We start from the raw sequence: 26,213 nt of genomic DNA, 5'->3' as shown, positions 1-26,213 counted from the left end.
GAGCTGCAGGGTAAATGCTATTCTTTCTGTGCAAAAGCCTAGAGCCCCCAGCTTCTCATTACGGAGACCCGCAGGCTTCTAGCCAACTGAGACTGAATTTTAAGGACGTTTTCTGTGTTTGTAAAAAAAGGCTTTGGGGTACACTTATAGCATTTATCGACTTATAACTTCGTTAGAAGTGTATGGAGCAATCAATGTCAGCTTCTAATGAGCACTATGTACAGCCCTCTATCAATCTTTCTTTTTATAACTTATCCTTCTCTCACAGACATTCTCTCGACCACCCTCTCTCCTTGCCCAGTTTTTTCTCCCTATTTATCTCTCTCTTTCCCTCGCTCTCTGTTGACGGTCCTTGTTTGCTACTTATTAATATTCACAGAGCGAACAGTGCCCCCCAGGACCATCTGAGAATTACAGCACAAATATTAATTTAACAGATGCCTTGTTTAACAGTGCCATAGCTCTGCACATGTATTAATGCATGTATGAAGACTTCTGCTCGGGACGCTGATCGAGGCTGACAGCACACCCTGTCATGTCCTGCATCCATTATAGAGCAATGAGCCATGCACATGTCAGATTGGGAGGAATGGAAATTTAATTTATGATATCAAACTCTCAATGGGCGATATTTCCATATTAGTATTCCATACACACTGAAGTGTTCCTGTGCATTTGACCGGTGACTGATTGCACCATTATTACACAAAGTCTAGTGAAGACGGACATCTCGTAACCATCGCTGACCCATGTCCAGTCCAACTAAATGTGTGCAGAAAGCCATGTGCTGGTTGCAATGTGGATAGATGGAACATACCCCCCCCCCAACAGTTTCTTCAAAGTTCCACTTAGCTTTCATCTGTGACTAAACGGCAACAGGAACAGTAATCCTTAATTTGTTAATGAATTGGTGGTGTGGTGCAGGGATTGAGGAAATGGGCTTATCAGTCAGACGTTGCAGTTTCAGAACCCAGGTGAGAACCCATTGTGGTTGCTCCCTTGAACAGGCAACCTTGCAAATGAACAGTATGTGAATACATTTAAATAGTAAGCAGTGCAAATCACTCTGTAGAAGGGCGTCTGCTAAGAAATATGCAATGCAATGAACTGAAAAACTGACAAACTGGCTGACCGTCCAGCTTCCACAAAATATTGAAATTACCTTACCTCGAGAGGTAAAAGGCCACTAATGAGGAGATCCTCCAAATTGGTCATAGCAAATGATCTTGCTCTCGTTAGCAATACCAGTCCAATAAATTTATCTTTCATTTGTATTCTACACATATTCATTCTGCAGGTCACTAAGCTTCATAAGCAGATGTGTGTCCACAAATACAGGTGCTGTACAGTACATAACATTAAACAAGCACGTGTTTTTCTTCAAAGGTACACAAATAATACCTAACCCCTGGATGACTTCTGAATAAAACTTAAATTCATTTGCATGTGTGGTTTTTTGCAATTGTTTCATCAAGTGTAAAATTCAGTTTAACTCCACCATCTTACCATGGCTACATACTAAGAGATGACTCATGTGTTTCTGCTGCTGAATGTCACTCATACAATTTACCCATCTACATTTGTGATTTTTCGCAAAGAATTTTACGGGATGACTTATCCACATTTGTATGCAAAACAAAGACACTTTCGTTAACAGCAGACACCTTCAGATGTAATTTGTTTTCTGAATTCATGCCAGCCAGCCATCTTGTAACCTGTGACACTTTCTCTCACCTGTTTCTTCCTGTTTTGTCAAATATTGAGGTTAGTTCTGTCATTATTTTGACATGCTGCACATTATTTATTGCCAGCTCTGTATGATAAAATTCTTCACTGAATTTTTATTTGTTTATTTATTTTTTCAGCAGCAAAGAGATGTACCATGTTTTCTCATTGCAAGAAAAAGCTTATGAACCCTTTGGAATTACCAGGAATTCTGCATTAATTACTCAGTAAATGTGGTCTGATATTAATATAAGTCACAATAATTGTCAGCCACAATCTGCTTAAACTAATAACGAACAAATAATTGCACTTCTTGTCAATACTGAATGCATGATTTAAGCATTCACAGTCTAGGTTGGAAAAGGTATGTGAACCTCTAGGCTTATTACTTCTCCAAAAGCTAATTGAAGTCAGGTGTTCCAATCAATGTGATTAGATTGGAGGGGTACGCTGGAGGTGCCCTGCCCTATAAAAAGGCATACAAAGCTAGATCACTGACAGAGGCCTTCTCAAACATGCCCTGATCACAACAATTTTCAGAGGACCTTCAGAGAAGAAGATCAGTAGAGATGCATAAAGCTGGAAAAGGCTACAAATGTATTTATAAAGGCCTGGTTGTTTCTCAATCCACAATAAGAGAAGTTGTCTATGAATTGAGGAAATTCTATGCTGTTGCTCCTCTCCCTAGGAGGGGGCATCCTGCAAATATCACAGCAAGAGCGCAGCGTGAGAAGCTGAAGGAGGCCAAAAAGACTCCTAGGGTAACGGCAACGGACCTGCATAAATCTGTAGAACTTACTAATGTTTCTGTTCCGGTGTCCACTAAGTTGTTTTTTTACAGAAATGAATAACTCTATGTTTGGAGGGGAAAAGCACTGTTCACAAACACCAAAACCTCATGCCAACTGTGAAGCATGGTGGAGAGGGAGCATTATGGTTTGGGGCTGCTTTTGCTGCCTCAGGGCCTGAACAGCTTGCAATCATTGAAGGAACAAAGAATTCAAAATGGAATTTGTTTCCACTCCACGTAAGTGGAATAGAATACACAGAACATTACGAATGTGTGTAAAATCTTGCTGCATACAGAAGTGTTGGCTATGAAAGTAAGGCGGTCTTCCTTGGTTCTGCCCATTTGACCAGGTTTTGGTGACTGTCATGAACCTATTTCCTCTGTGAAAACTTTCCTTCACTACTGTATGCTTCACTACACACCTGTTTCTGCCTGATCTGGGCTTCTCAATAATAATAACAATAATACTAACACACTGAAGACATCTGAGGAGAATGGTTTTCCCCCACATTGACTCCCAGATTTTCTTCCTACATACCCATCTGGGAGCTTTTTGCCTCTGTCACTTCTGGGTATACTATGAAGCAAAATCTGACTAAATTCTTTATAAAATGGCCAGCATAAATAAAATTAGGTTGGTTGGTTGATTTATTGATTGATTGATTGGTTTGTCCCATAGGGTGTAAGTTTGCAGGTTTCATTCCATATTGATCGTCAACCTTTGAGTAAGGGACTTACAATGTATTCAGGAAACTGCACATATTGATGATGTATAAATAAATGGCAGCTATGTACTGAATAATGACTAGATGCAATAAGCACTGCACATTCAGAGCCTCTCTGGGCCACTATGGTTGCTCACTTAATCTCTCCTCCAAGACCCATGTAGTGGAGGACTCAGTTTGCTGATGCCTGCTGAGATTGTGACATGGATGGAACCATTGTAACAGCAAGACTTTAAATCCTAGAGATCACCACAAAGTGACCACCAACTTTCCTGGAGAGAATGGTAAAACATTAGGAAATATGCAGACAATATCAAAGCATGTCTGATGTTCTGGGTATATTTTGGCTTGTAATTGGGTTGTTGGAAACATAAGGCCATATAGACCTACTGAGATTGTGCCCAAACAGCTACAGCTTTTGACAATGTGAAAAGAGACATGGCTTTTATAACTCTTCTTTGACTTCAGGCTCCAGAGCTGAGCACAGTCAAGTGGCGTTTGAGATTAAACCAATGCTTTATGGATCTGCAGGCAGGATTTCAGCAACACTACTGTGATATATGATATGCTGTGATAATAGCTATTTGTTTAGTTTGTTTTCTCAGTTCTTTTTAAATTGCAAGCAACATCACAGCCAGAGTAAAACATTAGGTATTTGGGCCTACACAGCTATTTGTCATTATGTCCATGTGCTGTTTTTCTAATGGTGTAGCTTGTCTGAAGACACGTTGCTTTGTTTTTTGTTTGTTTTCTAATTAAAACCACTATTAAACGGCAATAATGATGAACAGTGTTCACAATAATCAATTAATATTGCAAACACCTAGAAAGTTTGACTTATTTAACTTTTTCTTTCGTAAACAATGCGCACTCTACTCCTATTGGACGGGGGAATCATGTGGGGCGTCGGGGCCAATTAGAGTAGAATGCTGCGTGCGATGAATCAAGCAACAGCCGTTGTTGGTTGTACACGTAAACGTACAGTAACCATTTCATTCTATTCCTTCACTCGCGCTTTGAATTAGATCTTTCTTTGCAACAACAGAAATGCGATTAGATACACATACATAACAACGTTTCGGTTTTCTTAGGGAATGCAGCAGATTTGATAAGCTTATACTTATTGTCCCACCTGAAATTAATCTAGAAAAACTGGAATCAAGAGAATTTAAAGAGCAGGCTAAGTAACAGGTAACTAAGGTTACACAGTGGTCCGCATTCCATTGCCACTCCAAAATAAACCGAAAACTAATTTTCTGTAAAAAGAGAAAAAAAGGAGACGTTAAACTTCAAAATCCACAGTTATAATCAATTTGAAAAATAAAATAATTATGTGCCGTTTAATAGCCCAGTAAAGACAATGGAAACCAAACAAAAAATTGCATTGACACAGATCTGCAAGCCCTGCGTGCATTGGATTTATATCGAAACATTTATGCGGGCATAAAACATTTATGAGGAATTCAAGAATGAAAAGCGCACATAAGATCAGTGTGAAACCAATGCACGAAATGCAGCATGGGTCCACATCACAAAATCAAAATTACACACATTTATTATGGACCAGGGTTCCTTAAGGATAGAAAATAGGCACCTCCCACGTGTTGCTTGATATCGGCGCTACAGGTTGTCTACCTGTATTCCATGGCTGTGTTGCAACGCCATCAGTCTACTCTTAACGTGATCTGTTAATTTGCCCTAAAGGAAACATTTATGTAGAGAACCAGACAGGGGATATCGAATCGCCTTTCCCTAAACTCCGCCCTCTTATTTGTCAAGAAACACTCTCCTCAAACTCGACGTGTACAAAAAAGAAGAGGGAGTAATTCCACAGCAGAGCCTTGCTCTGGAATCTGGAAGTGTGAATTTATTTTTAATTTGCGCGGTGCAGGAGTAAGTTTTCACCAGCACAAATTATGCTGGACCCGTCATCCAGCGACGAATCGGGCGAAGAAGACGATCTGCGTGAGATTCCACCGGCCGCTAGTGCTCAGAGGTCTCTCCCCGCACAAGGGCGAGATTCACGGGATGAGAAGCGAGCAAGTGCCGCCCGCCCGCAACCCTCAAGCCCTAGTCCCATTGTACCCAGCGAGAAGGATAAAAATGAACAAGAAAGACTACAGAAAGAGGAAGCGGAGAGGAAAATCAAACTGCAGATATATGTGTTCGTTCTGAGATGCATAGCTTACCCCTTTAACGCTAAACAGCCCACAGACATGGCACGTAGACAGCAAAAGGTGAGTGATGGTAGAGGCACTTGTTAAACAGCCCCTTCTCAACTTCTAGCACACCTGTTAGCAAAACAAACCCCGAATCAGTTTATTCTTGGCCATGGCTGTATATGGTGATATTATCAATCAGTGTTGTTAAGAAAAACTTAAATGAAACTAGAAATGTAAACAAAAAGCATTTCGATTATAGCCTACCTATTTATTTCTGCAATGTTGCCAGAAGTAGTCAGCGTCAAGCCTTAAAGTGACATGTTTATGAAGTTAAAAACATTCAAGGCGTTAAGATTCTGCAACTGTTCAATTCTAAAGTAATTTTAAGATTTGGGATAGCTTTCTCGTTTAGAATTGTTAAATTGATGTTCTGTAGATTGATTCTTCGTATAGAACAGCCTATAGCCTGTCGTCCCAGCGGACAATAAAGGTATTCTGAGCTAATGAAATGTACGGTGTTTGGAGTTTACACGTGAGTAATGTGTTTATTTGGGATACGTTTCGGTTAATAATACCCACTATTTATTTAATGAGGCTGCAGTCACAAATTATGCACTGCACAATTTACAGCTTCAGTGTACAGATGCAAGAAAAGCGTTTAAGCTGACAATGAGCCTTTGGATATGAGTTTAGTGCTTTCATATTTCTCTGTTTGTGTAAATCATCAGCCTGCAGAAATGGGGAAGCGTCTGTTGGATTAAATCCATGCGTGTTTTTGATACGACTAGTTTTTCCTGTCGTTTATTTCCTGCCGTCAGTCTACTGTAAGTATGAGCTATTGATTAGATTTTTCCCACGATGCGCATGGACAGTTTGCCATTCTCGGTAGAGCTCTAGGGAATAATCGCAGATGCTATTTTTGTTTTATGAACACCCACAGACTTCAAGATATGTTCTCCCATGTAAACCGTTACAAGTGTTTTTAAGGGGTAATCCCACACGCTTTCTGTCGCTCTAATTTAATTGACAATATTCGCTAATGATCCACATTTCACATTCATGTGTGCTTCGCTTTCATGCGTCTGCAAGGGATAGATTTGTTCATTTAATAAGCCAGATTTGACAAGGCTGTCGCAAACCTTACATATTTTGACAAAAATAGCACATGTAAGGTGGTTTCAAAATGGGTCGTATTTAATCAGGCACAATTTAAAGACTTCTGAATTCAACATGATCAAATTTCTTATGCGACTAGATAGTTGCAAAAGATAGCTGTGGATGCTTTTGTTTTCTTACCAAATGTAAGTGATGCCTTATGAAGGTGGAGCCTGAAAAGCCAATAATTTTAATAAACTGACTGTTCAGCATGGACACAGGTTTTTTTTTTTTTTTTTTGTAGGTGGACACACTATATTACTATGGTAATGATTTATATTTAAGAGGTTTTCCATGTCATTTCATGTGTTCTCATGTGGGACAATTTGCTGACCATTCAAACTTTCAATCAACACCTGTTTGGAGCTGATATGCAACTGACTAACTGGACACCCCCCCCCCCCCCCCCTCCCCTCCTAAGTAGCATTGAGCATTGATCTTTAGCGTGGCAAGGCTAACACGTTTACGAGCTTCGCGCATGGACGGAGAACAGGATTGCTCCTCTTAACAGGTATGAGTGTTTTTTTTGCACCTGATGAATGCCACTGCATCGCATTTGCATCCCCCGTGGCCCGGGGCGGAAAACCAAATTCTCCGTGCGCTTTTCCGTGGCAGGAAAGCTCCGGAGGACCCTGTTCTCAGAAGCGGCACTCTCTGCATTAGTCAGCTTTGGAATAGCAGTCGGCATGAGAAAAGGGCGCATTGTCTCCCCTGTGTAAGGCTGCTGCCTTGCTTCATTTATTGTATATTCTTTGAGAGAAATAATGTCAAGGATTCAAGCGAGCGGTTTATTTTATCCCCCTCAATGTCTTACCCAAGGACGCTCGATCTTAACGAAGTGGGAGGAGTGCACGTTTGGAACTTGTTCAAGTACAAACATACAGCACCTTCTCCAGGTCGTTTTTGTCTTGTATTTCAGAGACGTGTACCCATGTGCGTGTGTGCGTGCTTGTGCATGCATGTGCGAGTGCTCGGGGAGGCAGGGAGTCCCGTTACATGTCTGACTGGTGGTCGAGTCTGAAAAGTTTCCGCACTTCAAGCTTCGAAAGTCATTCGATAGCATTTCTGTCACGGTATTTTTCAGTCATCGCTGAAACAATATTGCTGAGCCTGAGGTTAAAGTTCAGGATTGCTGTCTGTGCTAAATCCCCCCTTCCCATCAGCTTTGCCATACAGAGCTCTCAGGGGATGGACTGAGATTAGGCGACAAAACACGATTCAAACCCAGTCTGAGCCAATATCTCCCTTGCCTATTGGACAGGGGTTACATATTTGTCACATTTGTTTTCTTGTAATTACTAGGCCAAATATATAAACTCAAAGTTGGTTGGAATTTGTATGATGACACTTCTGTTAGCTCCTAGCCTGAGCCTTTCAGTGTGAAGTTTGCATGTTCTCCCTGTGTCTGTGTGGGTTTCCTCTGGGTACTCCGATTTGCACCCACAGTCAAAATACATGCAGGGTAAGCTAATTGGAGAGTCTAAATTGCCTGTAGGTGTGAGTGTATGAGTGTATGGTGTGTTTGCCCTGCGATGGATTGGCGATTTGTCCAGGGTCTATTCCTGCCTCTTGCCCAATGCATGCTGGGATAGTCTCCAGCCCCCATATGACCCTGACCGGGAATAAGCATGTTAGCTAATGAATGGATGGGTAGATGGGCTTCTGCCACGTTAAACTGCCTTTAATTAAATTCTTCCTACTTGCTTTAAAAGGTGAGTTCAGTCCAATCTAAAATGATTGGAGATGGTGTTCATTTTCTCTCATCGCCAGTTACTCTCGTCTCTTTTATTTGGACAGATAATTGCGTCTCGGTGTATAATCTTCTTTCGTGGTAGGCTGTGCGGGCCACACGGTGCCAGATGTAGCTCGCCGATGGGCGTTGTGTACGGCCTTGTCTGCAAGGAGTTCCCCCAAAAAGTTCGCCTGGCCTTGCTACGCTTACGCCCACAGTCCTCTCCAGCTGTGTGCGCAGCAGAGCGGGGTGCCTGTGTACCTTACGGGCCCTCTCCAAAGAGGAGGCGGATGGAGAAGAGAGGCGTGTCATCCGCGTACCGTTCGGCGGATTGAAGGGCTGCCCACGTCTGCCGGCACAGATGCTGGTCTGGCTCCCTGTCACGCCGTTTTTTTTGTTGTTTTTTTTGCGGTGCGGTTCCACCCTGACATGCCGCCAGAGTATTTCCATGCAGCCGGGATCACCTGCTCTTCCACATTGTTTCACTTGCATATGCAAATCGCCTCCTCTTCTCCTCGGTTTTTTTTTTTCCCTCCTCCGCAGAAGAACAGTTGGGGATTGCCTGTTTGTTCAGGCGGCTCTGCTTTTGGTTTGACTGCACTGTGGTCAGCTTGGTCTAGATGGCCCAGACATAAGACCAGACCTGGTTCTAACGGTTCAGTCTCGCTCCTTTCACTGGCTACATCTCTCTGGTCTGTCCTCTGTCACTTTGCCGATTTGGTCTTGTGTGTCTGTTTCGCACAATATTATTGGCTCTGGGATCTGGACTCGAAGCGAGGCCTCTTCTTTTTTTTTTTTACTACAGTTGACGCAGTTCTCTCTACCGCTACTGATGTTTTATTTGCATTTCTGTGGTGGTGAAAGGAGGAAATCCTGGTCTTAGAATAGCGTTTGTAATGTGTACTGCATTGTATGCTGCTTCAACAGAAGTGCATCAGGCAGAGCGGCAGGCTTGCTGTGGTATAAACTGACAGAAGTGCATCAGGCAGAGCGGCAGGCTTGCTGTGGTATAAACTGACAGAAGTGCATCAGGCAGAGCGGCAGGCTTGCTGTGGTATAAACTGACAGAAGTGCATCAGGCAGAGCGGCAGGCTTGCTGTGGTATAAACTGACAGAAGTGCATCAGGCAGAGCGGCAGGCTTGCTGTGGTATAAACTGACAGAAGTGCCGACCTGCTTGCCTCCTGCTTTTCCTCGGTTTTCGCTCCTTACTACTGCAGACAGTAATGTGGCATAATGGCTCGCAGACAGGGCTTGTAACGGCAAGCTTGCAGGTGTGATTCCCAGGTGAGGCGGCGCCATTGCACCCTTGAGCAATGGTGCTAGCTTCAGTAAATACCCAGCTGTATAAATGTATTATATGTTATGTATTATATTATAAGGGTTCAAGCTGTGTAAGCCGCTCCGGATGAGAGTGTCTGTTAAATGCCTGTAATACAGATATGATGTCCTGTGGTGTGCCTTTAGTTTGTTTTGTCAAATATCTGCCACTGCAGTCAGCCACCTGTCAGGTAATACATGTCCCTAGAGGCTGTGGGGCGGGGCACATTTACTGTTTGCACAAGCACACTGAAAGACACGTGCACTCTCATACCTGTACACACAAGCACAGATAGACACACACACATGTGCATACTGTGTACATATGAGCACACCACACAGAATATGTGCAAATGCGTGCATATACACACACATACTCCTGGCCGTATGCACAGCACACACTGTATGTACACACACACGCACCCACCTTCTCACAAGCACACACATTGCTATCTGTGTGGTCTTGTGGAGGCTCACTCCTACCACCCTTTCATCTTTGTTTCTCAAGGGAGAACTAGAAGTATTGCCCAAGCCAGATTTTTCATCCTCATTTAGTCTCTGTTCTTTTTTTATTTCACCAGCTGCAGATTTGGACAGCGGGAATTTCACTGGATGTTGACGCATGTCCCACGCATCTCATTCTACACATTCAATAACGTGGCACCCTCGTAATATTACTTTGTTAAAACATTTATGTAAGGGTGTATTTTTATCCACAGGAAACGCTTCCTCTGCACTTTGTTCAGACTGGTGGGAGATATTGGTGGTGATCTCGCTGGAGGGGAGTTCCATTCCTTTAGTCATATCATCCTTAGCCGTCAGTTCCACTCTCGCTGAGCCGCGTAACTGCAAACACAGAAGTGTTACGCAACCCACTCCTCTGTGCGAATAGCCTACGCTAAGCGCCGGGCCAGGGATGCGAGGCTGGGGATGGCTGGGCTATATGGGCATTATAGAGTGACAGAGGCATAGCCATGCCACAGTGGTGTCTGTGATGATCTGGATAGTTTTCTGGATCTCTTTAAGGAGGAGTGACGGTCCTGTGATGTTTCCCAAGTGAAGATTTCCACGCTGATGTCACTTCAGACTTCTGAAGTGACATCAGTATGGAAATCTCCATTTTGGATTCATCTCGATATATATAATCTGTCCCCTGAGCGCATGTACATGTGTAACTTACCTGTGCCATGGGCTCAGTGCAGTATGTAGCCTCTACTACGGGCACATGAAAGTGTGCAACCAGCAGTATGGGCACAGTATAGTTTGTGACTCTGAGTAACTGACCATTACTACCCTAGAATTTCTTGCCCTGCCCTACCTCATGTTGACCAATAGTACAGCACTCTTTAACTATTAACACCGGTAGGAACATCGTTCTTATTGGTTTCCTGTTTGTGCATTTATTGAGCGACGGCGTTCAAAATCAAAGTCAAGCAATGATGGAATGTTGGTGGCAATGTAGCGATATCCATCGGCAGGTCATACGTCGCTTAACTGTAAATTGCCCTCGAGGGTCGCAACTTGATCCTCTTCAGCGGGAATACAGTGTAGTGTTCCAGTGTGTGGCCTGCGGTTTTCCTCTTTAGAGCTTTTCGGCTTAAGAGGCCGCGGGGATAAAGAAGTCATATAGGCAGAGAGACGGAAATACTGATATGAAACTCCTGGCTGTGCCAGATACCCCCAAGACTCTAAAGATAGACTGCATTTGTTATGCTCTGATGGCAGTTTGCCGGAGTGTTTGTTTTCTTCATTTGTCTGTCTGCTCGTGCTCCTCATGGGTGGGTGACACTCCAGATTGTTGACGGATATCGGCCGTCTCCGTATGCCGCGTCTAACTGTCAGTTCCAGTGAATGGTTCCTGTTTCTAATGAAGCCCCTTGGTGTGGGTGTGTGTGGGGGGGGGACTCTGGGGTCCATCAATGCTCCATGTCCCTATTTCTTTCTTATTTCTACATCATTATAGCACTGCGTGGAGAGTAGTGGGTTAAACTGTGGAAATCGCAGTTGAGCTGGTGGAAGCTGTTTTTCGGGTGACTTCATTTTCCCTGTCATTTCACTCCTTCATTGTACATGGACACTGGAAGAGGGGAATAAACTGAGGAGAGGGCTTGTGTTAAAGCACTTGCAGGTGTGGTTGGCTCGTGTCTTAGCCTTTCAGTTCAGACCTACTTAAAGAAAGCCTACACAGAAGGCAAGAGATTATCTTGCAAAATCCACTGTATATGTTTACATTTCAAGACAGAAAATGACAGAATTGTGATAGTTTCAAGAGTGGGCAGGAGTAGCCCATATTACGTGTGCAAATCCAGGCTTCCCAACCTCAGATTTATCAGGGAAAAAAATATATTAATCTGCACCTTTAAATGGATATTAAAGGGATAATCCTGAGCCTCCACAAGGAAGAAGGAAGATCCCAACCTCTTCCTGGAGAGCGGTAGTCTTGTTGTTTTCACAGATGCATGATAACCTGAAGCTGAGAGGCAGGAACAACCACACAGTCTATTTTCCTTCTGGTTATTGGCCACTATCAGTTCAGTGACTCAGGTCCTTCTGGTGCAAGTTTTGTCAGTTTGCCACCCATTCAGCAGCTTCTAAAAAGAATTACAACTACAAATAGGTCAATTCATACCAACATTTTCCTTCCCCACACTCTGTGACGATAATGAAATGAATTGTATTTGAATTTGAATGATCCTAAGAAAAATTATTTCAGGATAATATCATTGTCAGAAGATGAGGACAGTGTTCAATGTTGCTCTGATGACTAATAACAGTCTCTTGTGCGAAACCATCAAGTCTCTTCCTACTTACGAGCAGATTAATTTGTGTTTGTTTGTTTGTGCGTGCGTGCGCGCGTGTGTGCGCACATGTGCGCGCCTGTCTGTCTGTGTCTACGCGTTTGTGGCTTCATTCTGTTTCATAGGCATGGGTGGAGCGAATGTGGAGTGAGGCTGCTGTGATCTCTCTCTGTGAAATTGAAAATGACACTTTGTATAAACAATCGGTTTGCCTTTCATGCTGTGTCCTTCAGCCCTAAGTTTCCTAAATTAAATTTTCTGTCTGCGAGTGCTGTGTAGAGGGGGGGAAACGTTCTTCTTAATCGACTGGTGAAGTCATCATCACTGATACTGCGTCAATAAAGTAGTGATCACTATGTCCTTTAATCTCGAGAGTAATTAAAGAATTGGTCGATGAACGCTGAATGCTAAACGAATCATTAAAAGTGCAAATTCTTCAGTTTTTCATACATGAAAGATAGCATGGCTTATCGTCGTTTCCCAAAATAAAACAATTGGTTATGGAAAAATGGAAAAATTAGATTTTGTTGCCAATGCGTTTGCTTGAAATAACTTCTCAGGTCGAGGGTCAAGCAATACAGCTCCCTCCCAAGAGTCCAGTGTTGGACCGATCTGAGCATGTGCAGCACTGGGGGTGGCAGGTGGACTGTCCTGTTAAGCACTGGCTCAGTGTATTGACGCGAGTGACTGTGGTTGGTAGCCAGGGAGCAGTGCAGAACGGACCAAATTGTGACTCACGGGAGGAAGATGGGTCGGATGGATCATCGTCAGCAGTGCCGCCTCTGGTTGATCAGGCAGCTCTACAGTCTGCCTGCTCCAGCTGTGTGTGACGTTCAGTGAAGTTCACGGGCTCTGCAGCTCAGCTGGTGAGGTGTGAGGGAACAGAAGTGGTAGCTGCCAGACTGCCGTTCACAGGAGATCACATGCTTGCCTGCACTCTCCCCATTTCACACAGCAGGATGTTCAAGCAATGATGCTGGTGAACAAACTAATAAAGTTGGGCATTTGAAATGAGGCTGAAAATAGGTTAGTAAGACAATAAAACATAGGCCTGCCGCCTACCATGAGGTGAACAGAAGTCTTTATAATGATAAAGATTCTAAAGTTTGTTGTATTTCAAATTCAGTGTTAGGTCCTGAAAGGTTGCAAAATTCTCTCCTTGTTAAAATGAGTCCACGTTGGTCGCTGCTAAATAAGGGTAGGATTGATTAAAGAAAATGTCCTCCTTCCGCGAACAGCCACAAATGTGCTCAGAACGAGCCAACGGTGCTGTTGAGGCGTCGTGATTAAAATCGGAGTCCGTCGTTTATTTCCTTGCCGTTGTAATCCGGGATGTAGTGCCTTCATTACGCGGGCTGCCGGCACAGAGCCGCGGCTGGCGGGGGTTTGAGCGCGGCGGCCCGCCCGTTTGTCACGATTCCTCCCGAGCCCGCGGCGCTGCCGCCACGGCGACGGGCCTGCGCGTCGCTGATAAAGGACCCAGCGCCCGGGCCTACCGCCGCTCAGCTGAGTTCCCCTCGCGCCGCGACCGTGGCGGACCCTGTGGTTGTCGCGGGAGCTGCGTTCTTTTGGACGGGGGGTTATTTCGCTCTGCGGGGGTGAATGGATGGTATTGTTTCCTTGACCCTGGACAAGGCTGTGCGCTCCATCCTGGGGATTGTGCTGGGGAGCTGGAGGACGAGCACGTGGGAAGGGGCCTATTGTGAAGAGAACAAGGGAGGCTTTGGTGGTGGTAAGGAAGGAAGTGACTGGCGGAGAATGGGCGGATTACGAGTGTTTGACTGTAAAGGTACAGAGGCGGCTTTTGGAGCTGTGTGAAGAAGCAGCTGGTGGGTGGTTTTGGAAACAACTCCACATTTTTGCGCTTGGGGTTCCCAAGTCATACCCTTACGCCTCAGAGTTCCTGCTCCGGCCTCCTCCTAAATCCTCAGGTAGGATTGCCCTGGCAGTGATGAATTATGGGAATGATGTCCCCCTGTCCGCACGTGTCCCTCGAAGCCCTGCTTTATTGATACTAATAAAATGAGAATCCCAGACACCCTCTGGATGTTAAGGGGGGCTCACGCTCTATTAATAAACCCAGCCCCGGAGGACCATGGGAGAATGTCAGTCACAGCATCTGAAATGTTACTGCTTAGGGAGACGTGGTCAACTCATACGGATAGCAGAACGGCAGTAAAAAATGAACAAAATAAAAACCCCATTGAATTCTGGGTTAAGCACTGGCATCATTTTGAATCAGAAGGCTTATCGCGCAGCTGTGGGTGGAAAGAGAGCCGTTTATTTAGCCGGAATGATTTTTGCCCGGGCGCTCGACAGCTGCGTAATTTTTGAAGATCAATCAACGGCGAGTCGGGAGCCAGCCGGAACGATGTCTGAAAAGACAGGGTCTCCTACGGCACGGAGTCACCATCGCTGGACGTCTTCTTGTGTCAAGAGACGCACATCAGGAGCTGCAGATTAAACGGAACTCGTGTACTGAAACGCCAGTGCACTGTGGAAGACGCAAGCCACCCTGCTCCATGAAATTGCCTCTCACTCCCACAGAGTTTGTGATTCATCTGTTCAATCACAAACTGTGGGATATTACTTTCCACAATCACCGTATTGGAAAATAACTTTCTTTTGCACCAATTCATATCCTCTGTTTTCTGACTTATTTTCCTCGACTTGGAATGCTCAATTGTGTTTTTAGCCCCTCCTTCGGGGCACTACATGAATTCTGGAGAGGGCCGACTAGCGTGGGTGTCCTTCGACAAGCCAGTAGCCAGATGCCACTTCCTCTCATTCTGAAGGTGGGCTACTCAGTCGATACATTGGGTGACATCACTGAATTTGCTGCCACAGGCAAGTGGCAGGAGACCAGTTGGCCTGAGGAGTTTCGCATGATGAGTTGTGGGGAAACCCCGCTGACCAAACCCTTGCTTTGCTGGGCTACGCTGGGAAACTGGCTACTTGAAGTGGAGATCATGCTGAAGTTGCAGCGACTGTGGTAGCATTGTGTCTCATAGCACGTACGTATGCAGACAAGAAGAGCTGGGAACCCGGGGCATTTAAAAAGCTTCCGTTGTGCTTTTGACCCTGAAGGGCTGACAGTTCTTCATGTGGCTCTCTCTCTCTCTCTCTCTCTCTCTTATTTGCAAATCTCTTTGTTCTCCCATGCAGTTGCATGGCGGTGTCAGAACTCTAAGCACCAACCCCCCAACCCCCCTACAATCCACACTGCAGTTTTACATTTGATCCTGAGACTTCTGTCACGGCAACGGATCCTTCACTGTGTTAGTGCCCTAACATATTTATGCCTCAAGGTTAAGTGCCGTGTTGCTGATCTTTGGGGCCATTCAGTGGAGGAGAAAATGTTACCTCGGTCCTTTAACCAGTCATTGGTCAAAATACTTATTATAATAAAATAAAATATAATAAAAATTCTCTTGCGTGATGGGCAGTTTATCCAAGCTGTATTTGAATGTTCTGGCAAGCCACGGAATGGTGAATCAGAGGATGGATGTCAAGACTGTTTCTGTGTTTGTCTGGCTGAATAATTAATGTTGATTAATCACAAACCGTTGCGAGTCTCTAAATACTTTAAAATAGGAAAGCAGTTGCAGTTGATGGGATCGAATTGTTGGAAGTGGGCATTCCTCCCTGTCCGTGTAATGCTGTTGTGCTGTGAGTGCTTCAGTGTCATAACACCTGGGGCAGGCAATGCAGAGAAGGTGGCATCATGTAAATAAATTAGGCCCTGCGGACAGTCATGGTGTATATAATTATATTCTGTGGATCAAGATCAAGGTTTACTTTCAGTATAATTCGATTGAAGTTTTGCCACTGAAATGATAAGTTGTCTTCGGATGATGGCATTTCCACATTTTTATACATAACATCTGTACTTGGCTTGAATGTAATTACTGAATTGATCATATCGTTCATGCTTTCTTGTACCTAAGATATTGTAAATATTTGCAGAAATACTGTAATGTGGAATTATTCAAGTATGTACAGTTTATATGTATCAGTTTTGTAAACATCCACCCCCACACCCTTCATTTTACATCCTGAATAAGAGTAAAGCGGTGTTCTGCTGCAGTTGTGTTGGTCAGCTTCAGTCCAACGCTGAAGCTCTGGAAAACAGGAAGTAGAGTGTGTTTGCCCTGCCGCTCAGATATGAAGTAAAACAATGACAGGAAATTACTGCAGAGGTTACCACGACCTCCTGGATATAATTCCCAGGAAGCATTGAGACAGAAGGTGTTACATTACCATGACTTTTGCTCAAGGCCCGAATGAGCGTCATGCAAACATACTCTGTACAGCATGGCCAATAATACATTTGAATTAGTGTTGGTTACATATTCACTGAAGGATTGCCATGCTCCAAGCTACGTCTGAATGGTTGAAATACCATTTGTTTACGGATGTGCACAGCTTTGTAGTAAAAGACATCCATACTTTTTAAAAATGATTTTTGTATAACTTGCTAACGTGCCACAGTTGAAGAAGCTTCTTGCTGCTTGCATCATCACTTTCCAAATGCAACGCAACATCAGCCAGACAGGTCGCATTCATAAATCATTTTTTTGTCAAATATTAATGAGGGCTTAACATCAGTCAGTGATATTTTGAAAACATATGTGGTGAATGGATTAAAGCAGAGATTTATGGAACTCAACATCTGCTGGAAGGGGAAAAAAATCCTTCAGGCGATGACTTATGACACTGAAATTATAAAACAAAACGGGTAATCTGTCTGCACTGGAAACATAAGAAGATTTTTTTTTTCTGGGAAAAATATTGATTACCTATTTTTAAGGGGCTCTGTAAACTTGCAGCAATTTTTTTTCTCGCTTGATAAAAAAATATAATGATGTCATGAGTCCTCGTGCTTTTCATAGGAAAGTAGCGCACATTCTGATGAATGACTGCGGCGTTTTTCCTCTATTACCATGCGGGAGCGGGGCTCCATCCTTCAGGAGGGGAGAGCCAATTGAGTTAAGTCCCTTTCCCGGCTCTCGCTGTACGAACAGTAGGTGAGTCGCTATTTGCCTTGATGACTGAGTGGCTCCGCTCTGTACCCTGGGTGATAAATGGCACTTTGCCCTGGGTCGGGCGAGCGGTCAGACCGTTGGAGACCCGTGCTCCTTTTTCGCAGTAGGGGCCCCATTCACCAACCCCCCCACCCCCATCGCGGGCCATGAGCATTTATCCAATGCATTACCCACAAAACCCGCAGTCGACCTGTCATAGTGCCTTCTGCCGTATGGCCGCATAAAGATGACCTCCCCTAAATAAATAAGCCCCATTACACACATTTACCATCCTTTACTCTGTCATTCTCTGGTCATTTATTGTGCCCAACAATGGGGACATGCTGTGTTCTCTTTTCTGTGCTGATGCCATGTGAGGAGGCTAGCGGCTACTGTTTCCCAGCAGCTTTAAAGGAGTACCATGGTGGTTGAACGTGACACTTCCCAGTTGTCTTCAGGCAACAACAAAACAAATGTGCATAATTTTTTTATTCTTCAGTCATTTCAATGTACTTTAAAACGTATTTTTCTAAGCCTAAATTTCCCACTATAAAAATTCACCCGAACCGTCTGGGCGTGGTAATGAGAACTGTCAGTTAGCTATGATTGACAGACCGTTCCCCGTTACCATAGCTACCCCCATGATACGCGCTCTCTTTGGGAGACTGAATTTTCACAAGCTAGCTAGCTTAGTAGTATATCAAGTATCGATAGATAGCTAAGGTAAGGACGTTGACTTGTATCCAGTTACAATTTTTGCTATCTAGCTAGCCAAGTTAAGATAAAAGCACAACTATAACGTACTCATAAAAGCGAACTAGCAAGCTAACGTTATCGATAACATTGCCTTATGAAAGCAAACCTCCTAGCTAGCTAACGTTAGCTAGCTAGCTAAATGAATATAACCAGAAATAATCTAAAGGAACTCTAATTTAAGTGAACCTAACGTTAGTCAAATATTTGCATTGTCTGAACAGCAGGACGGTGTGTCCTGTCAGATTTCTTTACGGGGCGTGGAAATAGGAGTGGTTACTGTATTCGTGACGTAGAAAAATGACAACTTTCTCAACCGGTTGAAAATGGGACGATGAATTTAAAACGCATATTTCTCCAAAAATACAGAACGGACATATTTAATACTTTGCTCATTGTGTTTCTTCAATGCCTCTTGTGCAAATAGCACATAAAACAGAGAAAGTGTGAAAATCACCATGGTACTCCTTTAATGCTAGCGGAATGAGCTGACATTGTGCCATTGTCAGGAGGGTCCTGTTGGACACTGAAATGCAGTAACACTAGACCGGGTTCTGAAATCAAAGCTGGGATACTACCTTGAACTGTGAGAAGTATGCAAGTTCATAGCTGACACAACAAGTGCTGTTCAAAAATTCAGTTATGTGTGAGAGAATTACGTTGCTGTTGTGTTTGCGAGCACTTCTGAAGATAGCATGCATTGTCTTGTACTAAAATGTTTCCCTTCCCCTACCTTTGTGGCAATGCTTATACAAATAACATAGAAGACAAAAGCAGGGATTAAGACATTTTTCCATATATTCAAGTTTCTTTGTATGGGCCGTATAGTTGTCATTATATTATACCAGGCCTCTTGAAATATATCTGGAATTTTAATGAATGTCATCAAAAAATTTGCCGGTTGTCGTTAATGCCAAGATGTTGGTTTGAAAGTGTGTTTCAAATGTTAACGCATTTGTTTGTACTTTGCCCTCATTTATTTACTCCCCCCCAAGTACACGTGGCATACCGTGTACATACTACATAGTGTGCATAGTGCAGTATTCATTCTCACTTTTGGAACACAGCCCTGGATTCCCTCTGTAGTGTAGGATACGGTTTATCTTGAAAATGCTGTGCAAGTCAGTCTGGATAAAAGCGTCTGCTAAAAATGCCTGTAATATAATGTAATCTTCTTTTCCCCTTTTTTTTTTCGCTGGGCCTGTCACATATTTATTGCTTTTCCTTTTCACACTCACTTTCTCTCGCTCTCTTTCCCTCTGTTCAGTTCACCTTCAATTTGGTTTATATATATTATTGTTTAGAACATGTCACAGGCGAGAAGAGCAAGAACTTGCTGCCTCTAATTGTTTACAAGATAAATGAAATCATTACAGAGGTGCAGCGGAGCACAAAAAAACATTAGGTAATAAAAAATCAAAATAGAAAATGCTTTTGCCTCCAGCTTTATCTTTCTCTTCTCCACCTCTCTCTGCCTCTGTCGCTCTTCTTCCTGCCTCTCTCTCCTCCACGCGCTTGAGTGTCTCGGCCTCCGTTTCAGGCACTGCCTCTCTCCCCTCCTCATTTTTGAGTGTCTCGGACTCTCTTTCAGGCAGGTCCTGTCTTTGCTTCACTCCCGGTGTGAAGAATGGCTCCTCATACCTGCAGGCAGTGCTGTGCAGGTTTGACCGCAGTCATCCGGGGTTCCTCCTGTGTGTCTGCGCTGAACAGCCACCTTTGGTCACAGGCACCTCCACAGGAATGCACTTTCAAAGAGAATAGACCAGATTGACAGAAAGAAGAGTGTGATTGGATGTGAGGGCGGCTCTGTGCAAAATGCCAGTTTAATTGACCTTTTTTTTTCTTTCTTTTTTTTTTTTTCTTTACCCTGTGCCCTTCAAATCCTTTGCACACCGTACGGCGTAAGCACTGAAACATCGAGTGCCGAAGCAGTTTGCGCGTTTTGTCTTCATTTCCTTTTTTGCTTTTTAAAGAAAAGTGCGCGCCGCTGGCTGCCCGTCGGCTGCCCGTCGGCTGATTAGCCCGCGCCGTTCCGCGCGCCGTTGCCTGGGGGGCCGAAGCCCTTGAGCGCGTCAGGGACGCCGAGGCTCGACGCTGACTCACAATCAGCCTCTGCTGCGCTGACGGGCGGCGGGCGTGTTTGATTACCGGGTGGGTTGTGTGCTCTTTCAGGTCATTAGAGGAAACGCAGGTGCTGTTTCTTTCTTTCTTTCTTTCGGTTCTCAGCCGGGGTAGGGGCAGCGCTGCCTTTTCACCATTCTCTCAGGGAAGAAATTTCATTTAGCGGGGAGCTACCTGCCCCATTGTGCTGGGTACTGCATTCGCTGATTGGGCAGCTGGTGTCTACTCTGCCCAATTCAAGATATTTTAGTCATATCTTGAAGGTGCGAATTTAAGAAATGTGACTTATAATTCCAATTTAGGAGGAAAAAAATGGTCTATGAAAGTCTAATGAAAGTACTGAGTGTGACATACAGAACATGATGGATGTTGTTAATATAATACTTTACCGTGTCCAAGTGTGTGATAATCACTAGAACAGAAAAATGCATATTAAGATCGTTTTTTTTTTTTTGCTGTAGGAAATGTTGAACTTGGATTGGTCAAGGTCTGTGCAGGGTTTTTCTGCAGATCTTTTATGTGAAAAGCACCTCACTTGCTGGCGATGCATGATTATGGATAACTCTTGTAAACAGTGCTCGTACTAGTAATAAAAGAGACGCTGTCAAACTTAAATATTGACTTTGAAACAGAACTAATACGTATCAGAGATGACTAGCTTTGTGCGGACTTGCTGATACTGTCTAAAAATACATTTGCTTGTCTGTTTCTTTAGGAAAAGTACTGTGTGCATCGTTATTGCTGTCCTGAAGGACTTTGGGCATCTCCTCTGGTAGACATACAGAGCACAGGGTCAAAGCGTTAGTCCTGAGAGCGCAGGGTGGCTGAGCAGCATATTTGTTAGTGGAATGTAACTGAGGTTTGATCCCCACCTGAGGCACCTTCATCTTATGCTTGAGCAATGTATATAATCTGAATTATTTCCGTTGATATCCAGTCGTAAAAATGGATCGTATGTAATGAATGTATCTTGTGTAATTTGCACTGGATAAGAACAAAATATATATGTAAAAAACAAAACTACAGGGGCTTATAATCAAAGGAGCCGCCTTAATTATGACATAATGAGTTTGAGTGTCGGGTCCAAAAGGATATGTGACCTCTGTCTGTAACTGCGCCAGGCTTTGAACTGTTTGTTTTTTTCTCTCATGTTTCCTCATGGCATTAGACCAGACTACGTAAAGGAGACATATCAGATGACATGCTGGTTTTGTATGTTTCCTGCCAGTTAGTACGACAGCTGTTAGTAGACGGTGGGTGCGTGTGTGTTCCGAGCTCTTCAGCGCCCTGCTACCTGTGCCTCTCGCTCGGTGCGTCGAGAAATCGCGTCCCCTCAGCAACGGCGGCTACGGCGGAAAGCAGGCCCGAGAAGCTGACACTTGCCACGCGGTAACTGATGTTGCCATGACGATCTTCGGAGATGCGGCGCTTCAGGAGCTGCAGTCGATGAGTCGCTGGAAGAAGAAAAGACGCCGCTATCCGCTACCTCAACCCCCCCCCCCCCCCCCCCACCCCCCCCACCCCCCACCCACATTCCGTCGTGTCTTTCAAATGCAGACAACGGGCCATTATGCAATTAATTTCTGCAATCAGTGCATCCACCCACCAGCATCACGGAGCCGACGACGTTACGCTGGATGAAGCTCGTATGGAAGTCGCGTAAACTTCCTGAATGGGTGGTCTTAAAGGGCACGGATCTGGACAGAGTGGAGGACGAGGGTTATTGAGGGAAGCTCCCTGTTAGATTAGGGACCTGCTAATATCTTTTGCTTCCTCCATGGTTACATTACGATGTGTGTGTGTGTGTGTGTGTGTGCTTCTGTGTGTCTTGCTGTTGAGTATATATTGCCTTTTACACACAAAGGAATGTTGGAGGTTAAAGTCCAGCAGCAACCCAGAAATGCTCTTTTTAAAATACAGATTTGCTCAGCGGAATTCTGAGAGGGGGAGTCCTCTGGGAGTGGAGGACATTCTCTTGCTTCTTTGCATTAATGTTGATGTTCATCTGAATTCCATGCAGTTTCTATACTAATAATGTTATTGTAAATAATGAGCTGGGTTTCCTTACTGGAACAGAAAAGAACTCCCTGTCATTCTACCTTTCAGCTTTCTCTCACTCGTATCCAATGTCCCCACAGTCAGCTAGAACTTAATGTTTTGAAAAAGGGGAAATGTGTGTGAATTTTGGATTAATGTGGTGGGTGATACAGTGCTTTTGTTCATCGTGGTCATTTAGAATGAGATTATTCCAATTTATAAGGTCTTTTTTCTTGTTTACTTTACAGTGAACTCCATAGGCCCAATGGTTTCATGTTGAATTATTAGACACTAAATAGCCCATAAGCCTGAAATGCAAGATGGCCAATGTCTGACATCGAATTTCGTTTCACGTCACGGTGTGCACCGAAGCTGAAGATTGCTGGCATGACTCCCATTGGCTTTATCATAATTCAGATGAGGGAGCCGAGCCTTTGAAACAGCAGCCTGTGTAACTTCCGTTTGATCTTCTTGCACATCTCTGGTTTGCTGACACCAGTTAAATTAGGATAGCGATGTTCGCCTTGTCTTCCCTCTCCAGAGATGAGGTGCACGCAATTTTATGGGTGGGTTCACTGTAGCTGTCAGTGCGTAGGTTCTACCCGATACATCATGGACTCCTGAGAAAGAAATACTATCACTACTATTGCTTTGCCACTGTAAAAAAAAAGAAAGTTTTACTCCTATTTTGACATTTGCTCACTGAACCCCTGGCTTCCTCTGCATGGGACAAACTAACTACCAGACTATTGGACCAATGCCCCAACTAGAGTTTTAAATTAGGTAGTGCCAAACCTCCTGGTAATTCAGGAGATTATGGAGAATATGGAGGACACTCCATTTCCGTTGCTGATATCCTGGCTGAGATGCAGAGGAGAGTAAAAATTATATTTAAAGATGGAGCTAAGATCAGGGTGAATTTTTTTATGCAAATATGTGAAGCCTTCGGGTTTTATTGGAATTAGTAGGGTAACCAGGGAGAGAGAGAGCGGTGAGCAGATGTAATTAGGGACATTAAATGGACTTTATGGAACTCTTGATGAGCTGAAGGTTTAATCATAACGGCTCAGTTTCGTAGCTCAGCTTTGGCTAGCTGCATGTGTAAGGGATTCCAACAAGACGGTAGGATAGAAGACGGTAGGACAGAAGACAGTGCACGGTCTTGCCGAGTATGGAATTCTAAATAGAACAGCGGGGAGTCATGTGAATCCTGTCAGTGAAATAAGGGGTAAAACCAAAATGATCCATAATCGTACATGGATTGCTTCGCTCCAGGCAATCAAAGGCTTTTTCAGAGTCTAATGAAAGTACTGAGTGGTGGCTTCTCTGTGACATGCAGAACATGATGGATGTTGTTAACATAATGGTTTACCGTGTCCCGCTTGGACTACTGCAACTCGCTACTGGCTGGTCTGCCAGCATCCGCCATCAGACCCCTGCAGCTCATCCAGAATGCTGCAGCGCGTCTGGTCTACAACCTCCCCAGACATTCCCATGTCACCCCCCTGCTCACTGACCTCCACTGGCTGCCTGTTATGGCTCGCATCAAATTTAAGTCCTTGGTGCTTGCATACCAGGCAGCTAAGGGGTCAGCACCAGGGTACATTCAGAGGATCATCAGACCCTACACACCAGCCAGACTTCTCCGTTCTGCCACCTCTGGACGCTTGGCACCTCCCCCTCTTCGCGTCTGCACTTCCCGCTCCCGTCTGCTGTCTGTCCTGGCCCCTCGCTGGTGGAATGACCTCCCCGTGACGGTCAGAACAGCAGAGAATCTCACCACTTTCAAACGCAGAATGAAGACTCATCTCTTCAGGCTGCACCTCTCCCCACCCCTCCCTAGCCTATAGTTCAGCTCACTGTACCTAGCTAGGATAATTTGATTATGTTAGTGTATCTGGCAGGATTGTTTTTGTATGATTAGGTGTGATTCCAGTGCTAGTTTGTACTTGGTAGGATTCTTGCTTGCTGAACAAGCTTACTCTACAGGGTTGGAGTCCTGATCGATGTGGTCACTTCTGGCACTACGATCCTTACTTCACTCTAGTGTTTCTTTTGCGCCTCTACATCATGAAACCTATGCACTTGTTGTACGTTGCTCTGGATAAGAGCGTCTGCTAAATGCCTATAATGTAATGTAATGTAATGTGTATGAGAAATGGCATTTATATTCACTCTGGAAACCCTATGTAGATACCTCCATATGTATTATGATGCAGGGCTGGGGTTGGCCACTGTATCACGTGGTGAACAGACAGAATCAACACTGGAGCTAATTGGTTTATTGCCTTTTATTAAGTCCAAACCAACCAGAAACATTTGCCAAATAATAAAAGAGGAAACAGAAATCAAGACTTAACAGCCTGGGGCAGGGCCAGAAGTCCACAAGAGAAAACCAGGCACACCCCCATAGATGTCTTCAAGAAGAAGATCCCTCTTTATGTCTGAGAGTAGAGCTTTTTGTAAAGCCCAATGATTGGGTAATGAGCGTCAGCCGTGGTGATTACAATTGGACACTGCGGCTGTCTACCTGTGAGTAGAGCCGGTGCTGTCCCCTGGTGGACAGCACCTCATCTTCCCTCCCGGCACCACAGTATGTACATGTCAGCGCTCATTACTTCAACCTCTGCTATCGATACAGGAGAGTGTGGACGAGCGTTCTGCTTGCCTCTGTAACGGATGATGCCACTTCTGGTTCTTATCACACAGCAGTTTGCAAGTCATGTTTGCAGAATCAGAGGAAGACACTTCCTGTGCAGCCCAACAGCCATTTGCATTTCTGATCAACCAGCGCAGGTCGCTAGTGAACAACAAGATGGTGTAATCCCAGCGAGGGTCTGTGGGACTGCTGGCCACAGTTGGCATGTAATGCCAGACCATGGGCCTGTCCACATACTAGAACAGTGCCTTAACAGGATTATGGGCCATCCATGGTCCTCCAAATATTTCATGTAGTCATTCCGAAGAAGACAGACATTGAAAGAGACATGGGTCCTTTGAATATTGTCTAGATCAGAGAAGCTGAACATAAACAGCACAGGGGCTGTGCAAGCATAGGCAGAATCTGTTGCATGGAAATTAATCAATGCAAGGAAAGGTCTTTTGATGAGGTGACAGAAATTGTATAATGAAAATGATTCAGAAGAGCTTTTTTTAAATTGTACATCTGCAATTTTGTGTGGGCTTCTGGACTAAAAAACAGTATCTGTACTTTGGAGGTTCAGAAATCTCCCAAACACCACCTCGCATCCCCCACCCTCAGCTTTATAAACCCCCCTTTTTAAAACAATATAACCTTTTTAACTTATGATTGCAGTCCCTGAATGAAAACCGATTGAAAACACCCGCTATAGATGTTCCAGCTCCCAAAAATGAAACTTTTATCAAATGTGAACACATTTTCAAGTTATAATTGCTTTCCGTCCCTGAACAACAACAAGGAGTTAAAATTTTAGAGCCAGTATTGCAAATAACATATGGAAATCCACACATTTAAAAAAAATTAACATGGTATAAACCATTGGATAGGTGGTGGTTTATATGCTTTATAACTGCCATATGCAACTGGTGACCAGTATCTTCTGCCAAGTTTATTCATAAGTGTGTGTCTGAGCAGACATGAAATATTTCGAATATAATACATCTTAAAAACACATTTCTCCTGGTATTGAGTTTTCAAGGCAGTATTTTTCATACTACTGCAGTAAAAATTATCACTTACATGGCTTATATCTCCTATCTTACATTCTGGGATGTATTGCTTCCCTTTACGCATAACTGAAAAGTGATGGAGATCTGATTTGAGTCGGAGCCCTGATCTCTAGCCGAAGAGGCTTCTCGTTAGCATCATTTGCATTTTGTTATTGATCAGT

At 44.0% G+C, this 26,213-nt stretch overlaps 1 protein-coding gene across 9 annotated transcripts in view; it reads left to right on the top strand.

Moving 5' to 3' along the window:
- Positions 1-4,871: 4,871 nt before the first annotated feature.
- Positions 4,872-26,213, top strand: part of cadps2 (Ca++-dependent secretion activator 2) — a 126,481-nt gene continuing 105,139 nt past the window's right edge. For all 9 annotated transcript variants that reach the window (XM_035426082.1, XM_035426079.1, XM_035426083.1 and 6 more), the window contains exon 1: positions 4,872-5,477. In XM_035426082.1, the coding sequence (XP_035281973.1) occupies positions 5,157-5,477 (321 nt within the window). In that variant the 5' untranslated portion in view covers positions 4,872-5,156. The remainder of the gene's footprint in view (positions 5,478-26,213) is intronic.

This window comes from Anguilla anguilla, chromosome 7 (genome assembly GCF_013347855.1).
Source record: "Anguilla anguilla isolate fAngAng1 chromosome 7, fAngAng1.pri, whole genome shotgun sequence".
Lineage (NCBI taxonomy): Eukaryota > Metazoa > Chordata > Actinopteri > Anguilliformes > Anguillidae > Anguilla > Anguilla anguilla.
This window is presented reverse-complemented; position numbering and strand designations above follow the sequence as displayed.